The following is a 16,281-nucleotide window of genomic DNA, read 5'->3' as shown; positions in this document are numbered from 1 at the left end:
AACCTTACATAGCCATGATAGCCAGATACTAAAAATCACTACTTAATAGTAAAATGTAGCATACAGGTACAGCGCTGTCACTATAAGTGACAGCGCTGTACAGTACTTGTGTTTTATTTTATAGGAGGACATGACCTTCTTGTTCTCGAAGCCATAAAATACATGTAGATAAGACAATGTACCATACTGTGCTGTGGCACTATAAATACATACATGACTTTACTGTTTTCTCTACGAGTAACAATGAAAGTGCCTGAGTCAGAAGTAGTCATTTGTATGGGTAGGTCCTTAAGGCTCAGACTACTACTACATAGTATTTTGTAGTGCTACTGAGTCCTGTAAGTCAAATGATACGCTTGGGGGGTTAGGGTTAATAAAGATTGGGTATGTTGTTTTATGTCAAAAATATTTTTAAAATGTCAGCATATTGACTTTATTCATAGTCCAGCTTGCGTAGTTTTTAATTTTCAGTTTGTGTTGCTTTTCGCTATCTTAAGACTAGTAAGACTCGGCATACATGTAGGTTTCTTTGTTGTTTTCCTTTTTGTCTTCCCCACCAACGTTTTTGACTCACGCATGTAATTTGCTGTATTGGCTGTATCTGTAATACTTTCAACCTATGATGCCACAGTTGCAATCCTCCAAGAGATATTCTTGGCTGCCTTCACCTGTCCATTTCTTTTCCTTGAGAATTTTCACCAGGTACCAATGGACATGTGTCCTTAATATGCCACAGGGGCCTAATTAGTGTCACTAGGCTCATGGTACATGCATGTACAGTATAATTTTCACTTCAGGGTCAACAATCTGTTATACGTGTATGCTTTTCAAAATTATGGAGGGTACTAACAAAATTGAAGAAAACGTTTCGCAAAGTTTAAACTTTGGAATGCACTTGTGTCAGAGCCCATTTACTTTCACCCATGCAGTAATGGAATTTCATGCTGTCAAAAATATCGAACACATGGTTTTCTATTAACAGTCAGCAGACGAACCATGCGGTTGCTCAATAAACAACTGCATTATAAGAGCAGATTTTCCCCAGATACCATGCTGAGGCTATAAGTGTTCTGGCCAATCCAGTTCTTGTTGGGTATGAAGTCACTCTTTGGCTGCTTCATTATTGTTGTGGAATATCATGAATATGTGCCAACCTGTTGTATGCTCCAGTGTATATGTAAAATATCACACAGCAGTACTACTTTCTGTTACCACTTTCTGGTACCACGCAGGTGTGTAACGGGCCTAAACAATATTTCACCTGTAAGAGTTGGTCTGTATTGACGCATCCTACACTATAGAATAACGAGATAAATACATGTACTTCACGCGTATAATTATGTGTGTAAAAGGCATTAGCTCGCAAACCAGCATGTGAACCAACACCCACACTAGAGTTCCTGGTTCAAGCGATAAAATATACATCTTTTTGCGGAACTCAGTGAAAGTTCCTGTCTTTACACTTTTTTACAGCAATTAAATCCCCAGTTAAATACAAGAAAAAGCAAAAAGACAAGGTATCCACCATCAGTAGGAGGGGGTTTTATACCAACTACATGTATGTCCCCCCTCTTGATCTGCTACTTGTACAAAAATGACACGGTGTTTTAATGTTAGTTTGTTACCTTGATTATTCAAATACTATTTCAATTCGAAGTGTAAACTGGAGTTGTGAGGAAAAAATTTGTTCACTGTGCACATTTGGACATCATTGAACGTTGCATTGAAGCAGGTAGCTAACAGCTGTTATTGTGACTGGTTGGTGATTTCTCAGAAAGCAGTGACTGATGTAGTGAATGAGGACAGTCACTTCACATGTGATTTCCATCTGTCAACATGCATCAATTAAATATGGTTTTACCAAACCAAGGACTGAACTCCAGGTTATCTGTGGGCATTTAATGTTGGAGAGGTACAACTTTATTAAATCATGCAAACATTGTTGTTCCCAACTTTCAAAGCCTTGAAACAACATATGTGGTCTCAAATACCACAGTAACAGATATATGTACATGTATTTCAAGATCAAGTTGTTTCACAAGACAGGACATGCCCTATTCGTAAGTGGTGAAACAGCAGTAAAATTTTGCCAATAATCATCTCAGGCCAGGCAATATGCCAAGGATATGGTTACCCCCCATGACTACCTGGTGAACCACAAATTTGTACAAGTACACTATATTGGGACTTGTTTCCATACAGGCAGAAAAGGCATGAAAAAGAACTAAGGATTCTTAGTGGTGAAGGTAATGGAACAAAATTCAGAACTCTTTAACATGATCTTTGGATCAGTTGCCCATCATGATGCTTCCAAATGTCACTTTAAGTCGGACACTGTGTAATTCATGAATATTACAAGCCACCTTCTTTCCCTTTTCCCTAATACATGTAGTTTGGCAAGGCCACTGCACTCTCACCCAAAAATTGATAAACTTGATTGATCTGACCTTGGCTTACGGTATGTGTAAAAGCTACTGAAACGATCCTGCTTTGGCGTCATGGTGGAAGACCAACATATTATTTTGGCATTGAGAACTACAACTTCAGAAATGTGCTTACATATACTGCACACCTGTTTTTGTGCCCTCAGCTGTAACCTACACGTACGTGTGCATACCAGGGCGAATATACGGGTACATTGTAAAGATAAATTTGTTAAGAATTTAGAAACTTCTGGAATCAGCATGAGCTTACATGCATGCATCCTCAATTATTTGATTATTTTTACTTTACCAGTATCTGTAATATTTTCAATTGGGCTAACCGTTACTTTAGTGAATTTCTTTTGTACAGCTATGTAGCCCAACTTACATCGTAAAGCTACAAAGTCGACGCTGAATTGGTTTTTTAATTATCAACTGGATCGTTATCTCAATTACTAAAATGAAAAGTTGTTTTACTGTTCATGGGTTTGCCAGTATTAACAGAAGCTGTGGAGAAACATGGAACCTTGCCTGATTCATCTTAATGCTGCAATATTCAATAAGGTTTGGAGTAATGAGACAGTTACAGTAAAGTTGAAAGACTTCCTTTTATGAAGGACTTTATCATACCCATAAGTGTAGGCACAGAGCTGGCTTGAATACCACACAATGTAGAATAGCACTCAGCACTATGAATCTGAAATACAAATATGTCCTGTGATAAATTTGCAATTTATTACAGTTTGTGACCCCAGTGCATTGTGGTTCAATCCATTTGTTTTCTGGTTGAACCCAAGTCCAAAATGATCAAGAAAAAATACCTAACCTCAAAGTCACGAAAGACACCCCCAATAAAACTGTACCTTTCCCACAAGATTGCCACAAGATGTTCTGGGCTTTTAAGGTGACAGCAGGTTCAACTTGTTTCCCATCCAAAGACTGTGAAACATTCAGCAGCTCCAAGAGGGTATCAGGGTGTAGAGCCCATAGCATTACATGTGTTTGGTGTTAGATGTTTTGAAACAATAATATTCTGAGCCCTGTGGGAAGGTGGCCATGCAGTGTAGAAGCCCGTGAAAAAGTGTACCCGAGGGCCTTGGTAAATTTGAGCAGGGACATTTTACAGCTGTTGTGAACATTGGTCCCTGACCCAGTACCTCTCTGGCAACCAGATGGAGTGAAAAGATGGAGCTACATGATCTGAGAATGGAGAAACACATTACAGCCACGTTGTGATCATCCCACAGCATGAAGTCTGCAAGTTCATGGGTATTTATAGTCTAATGTATGGAATATTTGATAAGTTTTTGACACCTTGTGCCTTCTGCACAAGGTGTCAAAAGAAAGCTTTGTTTTTTCAGTAGGTTTCATTCAGTTCAATGGAAAAAAATAATTGAATAATCAGCTCATCAATCCATCAGTCTGTTCAGTATTCTGATCAGTACTTGTGGACCTACTCAGCATTCAATATTCTGTCAGTCCTACCAAATCACAAAGACTCCTTTGGACTGCTGATTATGTGACTCAGAGTCACTGGACTTTTTTAACATAATGCCAGATCCATTGAGGTTTTCATAAAACTGCCAGAATGCTTTGAATTTAAAATTTTGCCTCTGTAAATAACTTTTTTGTACTAATGCTTCAATAGCACAAGCCTGTAAACAAATGCATCAGCAATTTTAATAAAATTCTTTAACAAGCATATGGTGTAAAAGCTATTTTTAACTTCATGCACACGTACATGTATGTACAAGTGATGTACTGTCCATGATACTTCTATCAAACTCCATAGTGCACTAGGGTATCATATTTTTTCAAAGTTAACTTTCACACTTTGGCAGTTTTTTTCTTTCAGACATGATTTTCGTCAAGCCTCCCCCTCAAAAGGGTTTCTGCCGAGTACTGAAGTGATGTAACAAACACTCCAGACTTTGATCCAAAGAAATGGAAAGAGCCAATTAAGTACCATGAATGCATTGCAGACGACTGCGGTAACCCTTACTACACGCTTAATGTGCTGGCTAGTTGTGCCTGGAGTGCATGGTTACTCCCTCTGGATCTGCTTATGTCAGCATTTTACATTGACATTGATCCAAATACCACAGAAATATCTAGACCTTCCGAGACCAGGCATGCATGATGTTCATGATTACAAATCCTACCCTTCTCACATGAAATTCAAAACATCTCTCCTGTGCAAAGCCTTGAAGGTTGAAAATATTCCAGCTCATGCTTGAATACGGAAATTCTACAGAAAATATTTCAATCAGCACACTGTCCATCATGTTCAAAAGTTTTGGACAGCTTAAACAGGAGTCCCACTATTAAAAATGTCAGAATTTAATTGGATATCCTCAAATGGCCCAATAAACATTCCACCGACTAAGTTATTAATATGCCCTTTGGAGAGGTTGGAGTAATTTCTTCATTGACCTCCTACACTTAATTTGAGAATTTAATTGGATCTGACTTTGGTGGTTGCCGTTTGCTTTTCAGCATCTGTTTTCAATTGTGTGTGGTCATTCTCACAAACAATGACATTTTTACACAGACTAAGAACTGTTGATTAGAATATCTGCAAAATAAATGCATTGTAAAGTCCTATAGCTACCTGTGTAATTTGCTTTGGTATAAAAATGTCATTACTTTTTAAAAGCGATATCAAAACCTCACTCTTCACCCGAAGTTGAAGGTTAGAAACTCTACAGTTATACACAACTCTTTTAAACATGGAATAAAGAACCAGATTTCCACTCACCAATAACACTCTGCCCCCAAGTTAGTCTATACCCATCAACTTACCAGTATATCAAGGGGGGTGCAGTCCTTCCCCCCTCCATTTTTTTCACTTTTGGGATTGGGTGTTGTCTGTTTTGCTGTTTGGTCTCCTGGTGTAAGTAATTTGTTCTTTTGCCAAGTTCTGTCACAAGAGAGTGCCATAAATTATCCTGACCAATTAAACAACTGGTTTTAGCACTGTCTACCTTCACAAGAAAGTATTAGGCTTTGTACATGTATATGCAACTGTTGTTAAAGGTCTCTGTTTTGTGGTCATTGCATGTCAGTGGATATTTCAGTCTTTTGCAATGATAGGGAAAACAACCTTGAAATAATTGAGGATATTCACTAAGCATAGTCTGTTAAGAGGTTTGCCAAAGCAACATCTTTGTAGGTGCACCATGAAAATTGTTTTTAGTGTTAATGTAGATTCAAAAGGTACATGTATGTACATCGAACATACATATGTATAATTGCAGTTGTGTTTAGAAAATAGAGTTCTTGGGATTTGATTTAGGCTTGTTTTGAACTTGACTTCAATAACAAGTAAAGAAGACAATACTAACAGTTGGAAACCTGGAGAAAGGTTGAGGGCTGTATAAAAAGATAACTAAAATGGGAACTATCTGCCACTGACACTGAGAACTCAAACCTTCCAGTGGATGTTAGTGAAAATGGCTTTGTCAACAACTTCCACAAACGAACAACCGATAGTGTGTGCACATTGTACACCAGTGCAAAATAGCCTAATTTTTGTTTTCATGAGCTGACACCAAATCATGCTGCAGCAATACTGTATGGAGAAAAGTGCTTTGAAAGGTTTGAATTGAATTTAATCCATCCGTAAATATGTTGCCATATACAAAAATTTATCTTAACTGGTGCAAATAAGATCAGTATAAGTTTTGAAAATGAAAATGCACAGAGTGTGCACTAGAAGTGCTGCAGTGTACCGGCTGCCAGTTTCTGAAAAAGGAAATGACCAGGGTCTGTAAATGAGAATAAGTGCAGTGCACCCTGACCCAAGTGAGTGTCAGTTTGTGGTGTCAGTGACAAATTTATATCGTACAAGTAGAGGTACATTTGAAACATGTCACATAAATTTGCCTTGAGCATAGACTTTGATTCTGATGTATTAATAAAAGTTTGTCATTATTTTTGGTCTGATTAAAGCATGTCTTTATTAGTTGTCATAAGATACAGAATCAAACTTGGACCAGTTAAATGTCTTGAATTGAAAAAAGTTGTCAATTTTTCCAGCTTAATTATCAGCTGCATTGTTAGGCAGTTTGTTCCCTTGTAGGATCTTCATTTACAGTTGAGAAGCCTGCTTGATAGTTTCAGTGCAGTAATGAACTGCATGATGAGGAAGCCTGTTCGTCATCAGGCCCAAAACACTTTACAAAAAATATGATACCAAGCACTTTATTTCTTCCATTCTCTCAAACCATCTGCCCAACTGTGGTTCAACACCTGTCTGAAATGTCACACCTCTGTGGTTACCAAGGTATTAACCATAATCCCTGTGGAGTCCTGGGTGGGTCTTTGAATTTATTTCTTTCATGCCTGTTCAACCACATGGTCATTGAGTCTTCCATTCTCAATTATATTCTCTGGCCAGGATGTCCAAGTTTGACATAAAGTTTTCGATATCCTTGCCTGTATTTTTTCTGGGTTGGCTGTTGTGCCAAGCTGTACCTGGTGGCAAACTTGCCCCCTTTTTGAAAAAAATTTATATAGTGTAGATTCGCTAATCTATAAAGATGTAGTTGAGTCATTCTTTCTAAGTAATTGCACCAAGTGTACTGAGCTAAAAGGTGATATAATTGGAATAAAACTGCTTAAAAATAATATGGACTTTAGTTCTTCGGGCTTTTGTACTTCAACTTTGTGTTGAAAATTTTCAGTGAACTTGAACTCCAATTGTGAGACCTTTTTGTGCACACACATACATTTCTTGCATACTTTTGTTCATCTTTATGAGCCCTCATATTGTTTTACATATACAAGGCCTTGGTAAACATGTTTGAACTTGATTCCACACCTTTGGGGTTCCTGCTGGCAAAATTTAATGTGTAACCAAAGTTCAACCTAAATGCACATTTTAGTATATTTCTCTTTAAATGCAAAGCTACATGTAACATTCTTCTCGATCTTGTTCACGATTGTAGTCAAAATTTGTAAACATTTACCATATGACTAGAGTGGTGACTGATGCCAGGAGCCAAGAATCAGGAACCATGAACTTGTCAATCTCTAACACTCAAAACTCATTGCTGTACCATCAAAGCTCTGTTACTCCCAGAAGTCTGTTTTCCAAATGAGTGACATATAGGTTTCTTGCACAATCTGAACTAGGAGCATCAGTGATCTCGGACTTTGTTGGTCTTATGATCATTTTGCTATTCCTCCTGGTTTAATTTACATAAGTGAACAAAATTTCCAAAACATATTTCTAAGATTGGATGGTAAGTTGATCCACAGCCCAGCTGATTCAGTATGATCGTGGTTTACCAACACTTTCACTGAAGAAGGCAATGTTGACACAAGTGGGACTAACAGATGATGATGGCATCAGTTTTATCGAGAAATTCTGTTATCATCATATAATCATCGTGTAGTTCATGTTCTGATCAGGCTGAAGATTTTGATTCAGTGGCTATTGATGGGAACACCATCTACCAGGAGGCATACATAGCTACTAGTCTCATGTCGATGACATCCAGATTCTGCTGGGAGAACTTTGCCATTGTGTCTCTGCTGGGTTAGCTTCTAGAGCACCGACCTTGGATGCAGGATCTCTTACAGGGGCAGTGGGGTTTCCAGAGCATGTCCATAAAGGCCACAGAGGGACCTCCATATCTTATCCCAGCATCCACCCTCCAGCCTGGCCTGCTGCCTGGACAGGAATGTTTATTCAGGATTCCTTCTAATAGAGAGAGTTCAAGGAAGGCCACTGGCAAGGCCAGGGATCACTAGGAGCTGTTCATCACAGGACCAACAAGGTCCCATGTTTTCCTTCCTCCATGGTCCAATTTACTACTCCCCATGCCCCTATTTGGGTTGATTATTTTATCACCCACATATACCTCACCAAGGAATGGCCCAGGAATCTCATATAAATAAGAAGCCAGAACACCACTTGGTGAGCATCGCTTACAAAGACACTTCTCATTTGCCAATGCAGAAGATTGTGATATGGTTTTTCATTCAGCATGATGATAACTATTAAGGACTTTGCAAGTCAAAATCCTTAATTCCTTTTAGGATTTCAGAAGTCTTTTTTTGTTTTAATTTTTGCAACAGGTGTATTGTATAGCAACAAGTAACAGCAGTGTCCTAGTATATTGGATCATTCTTCTTAACATACATGTACGTGTACCGTTCCATGTTCGCTGCAGGGATCGAAGTGTGCCATTTATTTCTGGATGTTGAACATTCACTTTGTGTGGTTCACCTAACACAGGGGTATACTGTTGTGATTGATGATGGCATGAACTAAGTTGTTGGTGAGGTCATGTGAACCAGTGTCACCTGGTACTCAGGTTTCTGACAGCCAGAATCAGTTTCAATAGGGCTGTTGTCCTGTAAGCCAAATTCATCCAGTCCCCCCCCCCCACGACCAAGTCCTATGCAGTGTGAAAGTCAAAATGTGTCTGGATGGCATTGGGGGCATTGGAAGGAGTTGTAGAAACAATACCACAGTACTTTTTGCCATAGAATTTGAAGCTCACCTGTTGAAAAACTGTGTGTGAAGAACAATTTTTTTGACAGTTTGGCACCAGGTGTACATGTAATGGGAATATAACTGGACATCAGCAGATAGAATGTCAAAAGAAACCACTCATTGTATGATTGAAGGAAATGCAGTGGCAACAGGGAAGTTTAGACAGGTTGCTATTTACTTTTAATGTGACCAGTCTGGTGCCTAGGAAATGGGAACTAGACCAGCCTATAACAAAGAGATCTCAGACTTTGGCCGTTTCCCAATACTCAACTTTGTCTCCGTCTCAGGCTTCGTCCCCGAAACCGATCCCCGATTGTGGGCCTGAAGCGTTTAAATCAAATTGGATTACTGTAAGTTTTTGCTCTCTTGCATCTTATTTGGTGTTTTGTGGCACTATTAGACTAATTAGTGGGCTTACAGCTTCAAAGTCAGGTAGTAAAAAAAACAGACGGAGCCTACGTTGAGTATTGGATAACAGCCTTAATTTCCCTTTAAAAATCCACCATGAATATGAATCTGCCAAAAGTCAAAGTAAAACATGTAGGAAGTAAACATATGATCTGATTGAAAAATAAAGAAATGAAGGAAGGAGAAAAAAAAAACTGACGCACAGAGTGAACCTCAAACTCCACACGACAAGCTCGCTGAACAGCCTGTGCTCTCAATGGACTATCGCAATACCATGATGAGGGGCAGAAATTGAAACCCTATGTAGATTGGAAATAATATTTGTGCAGTGCCATAACTGTAACATTTGTAAATCCTGTTACGGTTATGGCAACTATACATGTGGCCACTTCAAAAAAATTCATGACACCCTAGAAATAATCAGCCCATTGACTGTTACATGGATTGGATAGTTGTATTGGACTTTTCAGCTTTAACTTTCAAATCCAAGCTTTTTGACACTTTCACTAAGTTAATAATCATATCAGCTTCATGATCAAAGATGACATAAGGATAGTTCCAATGAGGGCCCTTTTCATCTGACTGGTAGCAATTTACGTACTCCTACACGTAGGAAAAATTCCCTTTCCTGAAATAATTTCACTTATCGTATTTTCCAAATATGAATTTTTGTATTCTTATTTGCCTCAATGTTTAACACTTTGCTGGAGGACAGATATATGTGCCATTAACCACACGTATGAACTTTCTATTTCAATAGACACCGCTGATCTCTTGCAAGAATTGCGCGAGGGAGGCAAAATTGTTGGCATCAAGGAAGTGGAAGACTATGCTGCAGAGTGCCTTGTGTACTGGTTCCGCAAACCAACAGAAGTTATCACACCAGCTGTAGATTACTTTGGTTCAAGGTAGACGGTAATTCCAAAAGAGAGTAATCTTCAGGGTTCATTTGCTAGTTTCTGAATCACTCCAGATGTCTGAGAATATAATTGATGGTATATAGTGCCAATTACATTTACACGTAATCAAATTTTCTGCTAAGTTGTCAGAGCTGGGATGGATGTTTAAATTTCTATATGTTTGGGAGAAACAAATGGTGCGGAATATTACTGACACAGAGGGTTTTACCAAGGGAATAAATATGTGCTTGGTTAGTCATAAACATAAATTTCAAATTAGCTGAGGAGAATGGTCACAAGTAATGCCCTCGCCCATTATCAGTGTTCATTCTCCTGAGCTTTAAGACCAACCAAGCACATATTTATTTGTATCATAAATACCATTTTAGTGAGAGAGTCAAAGGAAAATCAATATACAATAAATTTCCAAGGATTTAGCCCAAAAATTTTGCTCTCATTTCCCCAAACATCCCTGTCCATTTGATGGTATATTCCTTGTGCAAGTAGTCCAGAAGAATCTCCTTTTATGGATTTGGCGCGTGCGCGGCAAGTTCCATGTGCCTCATGCACACTGACTCTCGACCAATTGGAATCACTTAAACTGTCTCGTATCCAGGTGCCAGTGCGTGCTGTACGCAGAAGGCATTATCAAATCTTAATACATGGTCACATGTGTCAACCAATAGGAATAGAAAAACTGTCCCAGGTATTTATGAATGTAGTTTATCACTATCGTTTATTTCATTTCAGTGTTCATTCATGCAATTTACCAATAATACATTTCCCAGTGAACAGTTTTCATCAAGTTTCTGTTGTATTTGCATTCAATCATCATTTCTGTAGGCTGAAGCACAGTAATCATTTTTGCCATTGATACATTTAATAAAGAATAGCTGGTAGTTATGAGGCCAGCTGCCTTTGTAAAAAAGATGTGAACAACTCGATGTAAACAATGACAGTTGATTTTTGCTTGTTTGTGATACACTTACAATTTATTCTGAGTTGAATCATTCATTCAGTGCATGTATTTTTTGTTTTGTTTTGGCAGTTGTTGGAAGTTTAGGGAGTACCTGTAGGTAACCTGCAGTAAACATGAATCTTGTTTTCCACCATTTCTGCAACAGATTTCCCAAAGCTTTTAGCATCATGTTCAAAATCAGATATGCCACAGACAAAACTGAAAACCTTCTCACCGTGGTTGATGAAAATGGCAGCATTCAGATACAAGTTCGGCTAGGTCCCAACATGTGTGAGATTCAACTACGAACAAACACATTGGTGTCATACAGGTGGGTAAAGCTTATTGCAATCTTACAAATGTGTATTTGCCTGCATTGAAGACCACCTCCTGTTCCTCTTTTGTTCATTCTAAAAAAAAAACTGTTGAAGACCTCTTAAATGTTTTGTACACAATTGTCAGTCAGAACGCTCATAGAATTAAGGACCCTGAATGGCAGAGGACAATGCAATCCCCGATCGAATGTAAAAACAAAACACTCGTAGAATCGGGGACCCTGAATGACAGTGGTCTCCGATCCAATGTAAAAACAGAATGCTCATAGAATCGGGAACCCTGAATGACAGGAAACAATGTGGTCTCCGATCAAATGTAAGAAAAAATACTCATAGAATCAAGGACCGTGAATGACAGGGAACAATGTGGTCTCCAATTGAATGTAAAAACAAAATGCTTGTAGAATCAGGGACCCTGAATGACAACGGACAATGTGGTCGCCAATCGACTGTAAAAACAAACACACACTTATCCTAGAATGTGTTTTCATTTGGCTCCATAGTCTTATGTTCTAGTAAGAACAACTAAGTAAGAGCTGAGGAGCACTTCATTTCAAATGTTGAAAGAGCATGGCTCATATCTAGACCAATACCCAAGTCCTACCTCTGGCCCAGAAACGAGATGAATTCTGGTACAAAGGGCCATAATCATTGTCATAATCTTTATTTTATTGAACTCCCTGTATCTGCCATCAGCATGTGCCCACGAATGTGCAGCCAACAAAGACCTTGGCCTAACTTGAAGCGCAAGATTCAGACATGGCCTATTTCTCCATTCCAGGACTCACATGATTTAAACTCTATTATCTGCTGGGTGCTTTTAAAATGCAGTGCCTACGTATGGGCAGTTTTTCAATATCTTCGTTTTTCAAAAATCCTTATCTTTTTTTCCTGAACGCCTAAACCCCATGGAGTGTTTGTCTGGTGGCTACTCTAATCAGACAGACAATATCTATTGATGCCACAGTATTTCAGCCAGGCTTGCCGCCTTGTAAAAAGAGCCCAGATTGTGCGGTGTTACATAAGTTTATTTTGTTCCCAAAAACTGGTACAGTGCACTTCTGGTGTGTTTTCAATATGGACCAGATTAGCGTGCAGGGGTATTGTATACCTCATCTCTGGAGCGCTGGAGCGCTTTTGTCCCCGGTTGTAATCTGCTCGCGCTGAATGCCACAAACAGTGGTGTAATCTTTCAAAACAATGACGGATTACCTCCTCTATTGACAACTGAAAAAAATGTTGGCAATTCCAAGCAGCTTTGTCTTTTGTTCCGAGTACGGTCTTTTGCTAAAAGGCCTAAGCTCTTTTTTCCAATTTCGGGCACCCCGACTTGCGTACAAACCCAAGGTACCCGAAAATGGGCTCCTCGGCAGGATATGGTTAACAGTGCTTCCAACAGCACATATTTTCTAATATCAAGACATTTAAGGATGTTACTTTGGCTGCATCATTTTTACAACTCTAACAGCTGTCATCTTCTTTTCATTCAGCGTGCTACAATGTTGAAGACCAAGTGTCACTGGTGTCTTGTGTTACCAACAGGTTTTTCAGTGAAAAATTTGGCGACGACGAATGGCACAATATTGGCCTAGCCATTGGCAACAAACAGAAGAAAATCACAAGCTACATGGACTGTAATGAGATCTCCTCATTTCCTTTGAGGAGGAAGTTTGAGCTGAAATCCAATGGCAGAATGATCATCGCTGGCACCATCTTACCAACTGAATCACCTTATCTTGTGAGTACTAGCAGAAACTCACAAACCTGAGACTCATGCCCCCCCCCGAAAAACAAAGAGATGCAACATATTTCAATGTTGGAAAATGGTGTACAAATGGGAAAAATTGGGAACCTAAGAAGTGATGGGAGGGTATCATAACAATATCCAGTGTAAGTAATTTTTAAAGCCAACTCTATGAATGTGCTTTAGTTACGTAACGGAATTCCACAAGGTTTTATTCTTGAATTTCAGATTTTTAGAGATAAAAAGGAACTAAAACTTTTGCATTGTAAATGTAGTAATGTGATAAAGGCTTGGTGTAAAAGTCAACAAATATCTTTTGAGAAAGATGGGAATTGGAACAAAGGGTAAATCCAGTACTAAGTGTATTTGGAAATCCAAAATTGTATGAGGGCTAAAAAAGTTGCATATTTCTTTGTGTCTAACCTCTTATGTCCCTTCTGAGGGATGAGGCTGTTTGGGGAGCTTTTTACATGCTATTGGAAGAAGGGGAGAAGAAAACTTTCCCCATTTCACTTTTGTGGCCCCCGTTGATGTCCCCTCCCTCTTCCCCCCACCGCAATCCATCCAAGATTTGAGTTGCCCTCTGCTGATGCCCCTCTCAGCTTGTATACACATACATACATTGAGCTTTTTCTCCGCCTTTTTGTCCATGTTGTGCAAAGCTTTTGTTTCTTGAAGTAGAAACCATGGTTGTTCTGATTCTCTCAGTATCTGAAGCATGGCTTAATTCCACAGCACTACTAAGCACTAGATTTTACCCTAAAAGAGTTTCCTTGTATTTCATTTAGACCATAAGCAGTTAGCACAGGGTATGAAACACTTACATGTACCTTTGAGGAAAAATTTGCTTATCAGTGGAAATCTCCATGCACACCCGAGCATATTTTTGCTAAGTACAACAACTGTGAAATGTTAGCTGTGTTTGCTTAATGTTACCGTTTAGCAAAATTTTGTGCTATGGCTAGCAAAATATTTCCTGAATGGTGAGCAGCACCTTCAAATTGGGCCCTGTACTATTAATTCAATAAAATATGTCAGGCTCTTTCTTCCACCTCCATCCCAATCATCCTCGAGAAAAAAAGGAGTGTTTCCTTACCTACAGCTCTGCATGGAGTCCCATTGTGGTTTAATTTGGTATTAAGTGTAACCTGTATCATGCAGAAAACTTTTACATTGACTGACTGTGGCAGGATGACCGTATGTAGGTTAACAGAATGATTGAGGCAAGTTCATGGTCAGGACAGACGGGTATTAAAGACACTTGCCGCAGCACTGCCATATCAACTGTGTGCACTGTTCATCCAGATCAGTGCCTTTCAGTACAAGATTGTTTTGTTGACGTTCTATGCTAGCATGCTGAATTTTTTCACGGCGCAGTGCCGATTGTAGTTTGGCAAGACTTTGAGTTACCACAAATCTTCTTTGCATCATAATTAGAGCATTAAAATGCTGCCTTTAAAAACATAATGTTTTCACTGAAAATTAGATTGCTCTTGCTTGTTTTGTCCATCTTTGTTTGCAGGGAAGAATACAGACCATGTATTACCGGGGTAATTTTTTGTCAGCATCTGATTGTACAACATTCTTCCAGTGTGAAAATGTAATTGAGGTAAGTTTGACAACCTCAATTTTTAATTTAATAATGAAAAGAAAATTTGCTTGAATATTTAAAAAAAAACTGTCCCAGAACAATCAGTCAGGCCTCTTGCCACAAAGCATTGAAATCTGCACTCGGCCCTTTCCATAATTTTTCAGGTGTGTTTTGGTGGGCTTGTGCTCATTCAGTTGAAAATTAGAAATGCCTACTTCCCACCATACACTTTTGAGAATGCAGATCACACAGTGCCTGTGGTCCAGTTCCTGCATGGGTCCTTAATGACAAATGCTAAACACTTTTGCATAGATATCAGCCAGGCAAGTCATGTCATACCCTTACTTGAGGGAGCATTCCCTCTGCCCCATGCATGGGTAATTGGATTTGGGACTGCCTGAAACACCTGATTACATTTGGCCAGTCAGTGACCAGCACTTTTTTGGCGGCAGTACCTGCTGCCAAATTCATTTCAAACTGACCAGTGTATATTGCTTTGAGAGTCTCACAGGTTTCATAGGTGTCATGCTACCGATATCTTCTGGGAATTGTGAACTACCAAATGCAATTGATTGCTTATGACCTTTTCAAAGAAAGGCATTAATGATGAAAAATTTCATTTGTAAGCTTCCAGAAACGTCCAAAAGGTTGCCACATGGTAAATCTGCTTCCCTTTTTTAAGGTTCCACCTTCAACCACAGTTCCCCCGAGCACAGTATCATACGAACCCCTTTGGCCAGATTGGCTGTCAACACCAGCAACAACTACAGTGGCACCTGAGCCCCCTCTCCCCGAGCCTTCAACCCCTGAACCCACACCCCCTGCTCCCGTAACACACCCGCCCCAGACAAAGCCTCCAACAGAAGCGCCAGTCATCACAGAGCCGCCAACAACAAGAAGTCCACCATCCACCAAGCCATTTCTCGTGCCAGTCACAATACGGACCACAACACAGACATTCACAGTTGGGGTGTGTATTTTAAGAGGAAAGATCACTTACATTTTACAGCTTCAAGTTCAAAATTAGGGTGTACTTCGCAACTTTCAAATTCACCTTATAGTAATATGCAGTATTGCTTAAAAAAAACTAAGATTTGCCTTTACAAAGTCAAACTCAACAAAATGTTAGATTTAAGATTTAACATAACTGAAAGAGCAGGTGGATGTTTCCATTAAAGTAAAACTCATTAGGTATCTGTTTCATATCTTTCCATTCTTTGAAAAATCTGGCTACTTGTGCATGTATTTTTGTTAGTTATCTCTTTCAAATAGCCAAAAGTTGGAATGGCCCAGTCGTTGTTTTACACCTTCAGGTCATTTTGTTGAATATCACATGTATATATTGAATTTGACAAGCTTACCATGTTTTGACGAATTTTTAGCTGAAAGATGCTGCCCCCCAAAAAAGGCCTGTCGAA

The 16,281-nt window shown here is 39.1% G+C and overlaps 1 protein-coding gene across 2 annotated transcripts in view; it reads left to right on the top strand.

Annotated features, from left to right (window-relative positions):
• The window catches only part of LOC110987536 (uncharacterized), a 57,427-nt gene that overhangs the window by 813 nt on the left and 40,333 nt on the right, over positions 1-16,281 (top strand). The window contains exons 2-6 of one of the 2 annotated variants that reach the window (XM_022250331.2): positions 10,097-10,244; positions 11,360-11,524; positions 13,071-13,266; positions 14,795-14,881; positions 15,546-15,833. In XM_022250331.2, the coding sequence (XP_022106023.2) occupies positions 10,097-10,244; positions 11,360-11,524; positions 13,071-13,266; positions 14,795-14,881; positions 15,546-15,833 (884 nt within the window). Of the gene's footprint in view, positions 1-10,096; positions 10,252-11,359; positions 11,525-13,070; positions 13,267-14,794; positions 14,882-15,545; positions 15,834-16,281 lie in introns of those variants that run through there. The other variant, XM_022250332.2, reaches the window with a different exon arrangement.

Source organism: Acanthaster planci, linkage group LG11, assembly GCF_054643075.1.
Source record: "Acanthaster planci isolate LZ-2023a linkage group LG11, COTS_SCS, whole genome shotgun sequence".
NCBI classification, from domain to species: domain Eukaryota; kingdom Metazoa; phylum Echinodermata; class Asteroidea; order Valvatida; family Acanthasteridae; genus Acanthaster; species Acanthaster planci.
Note: the sequence above shows the minus strand (reverse complement) of the source record. Positions and strands in the feature narration are given on the sequence as shown.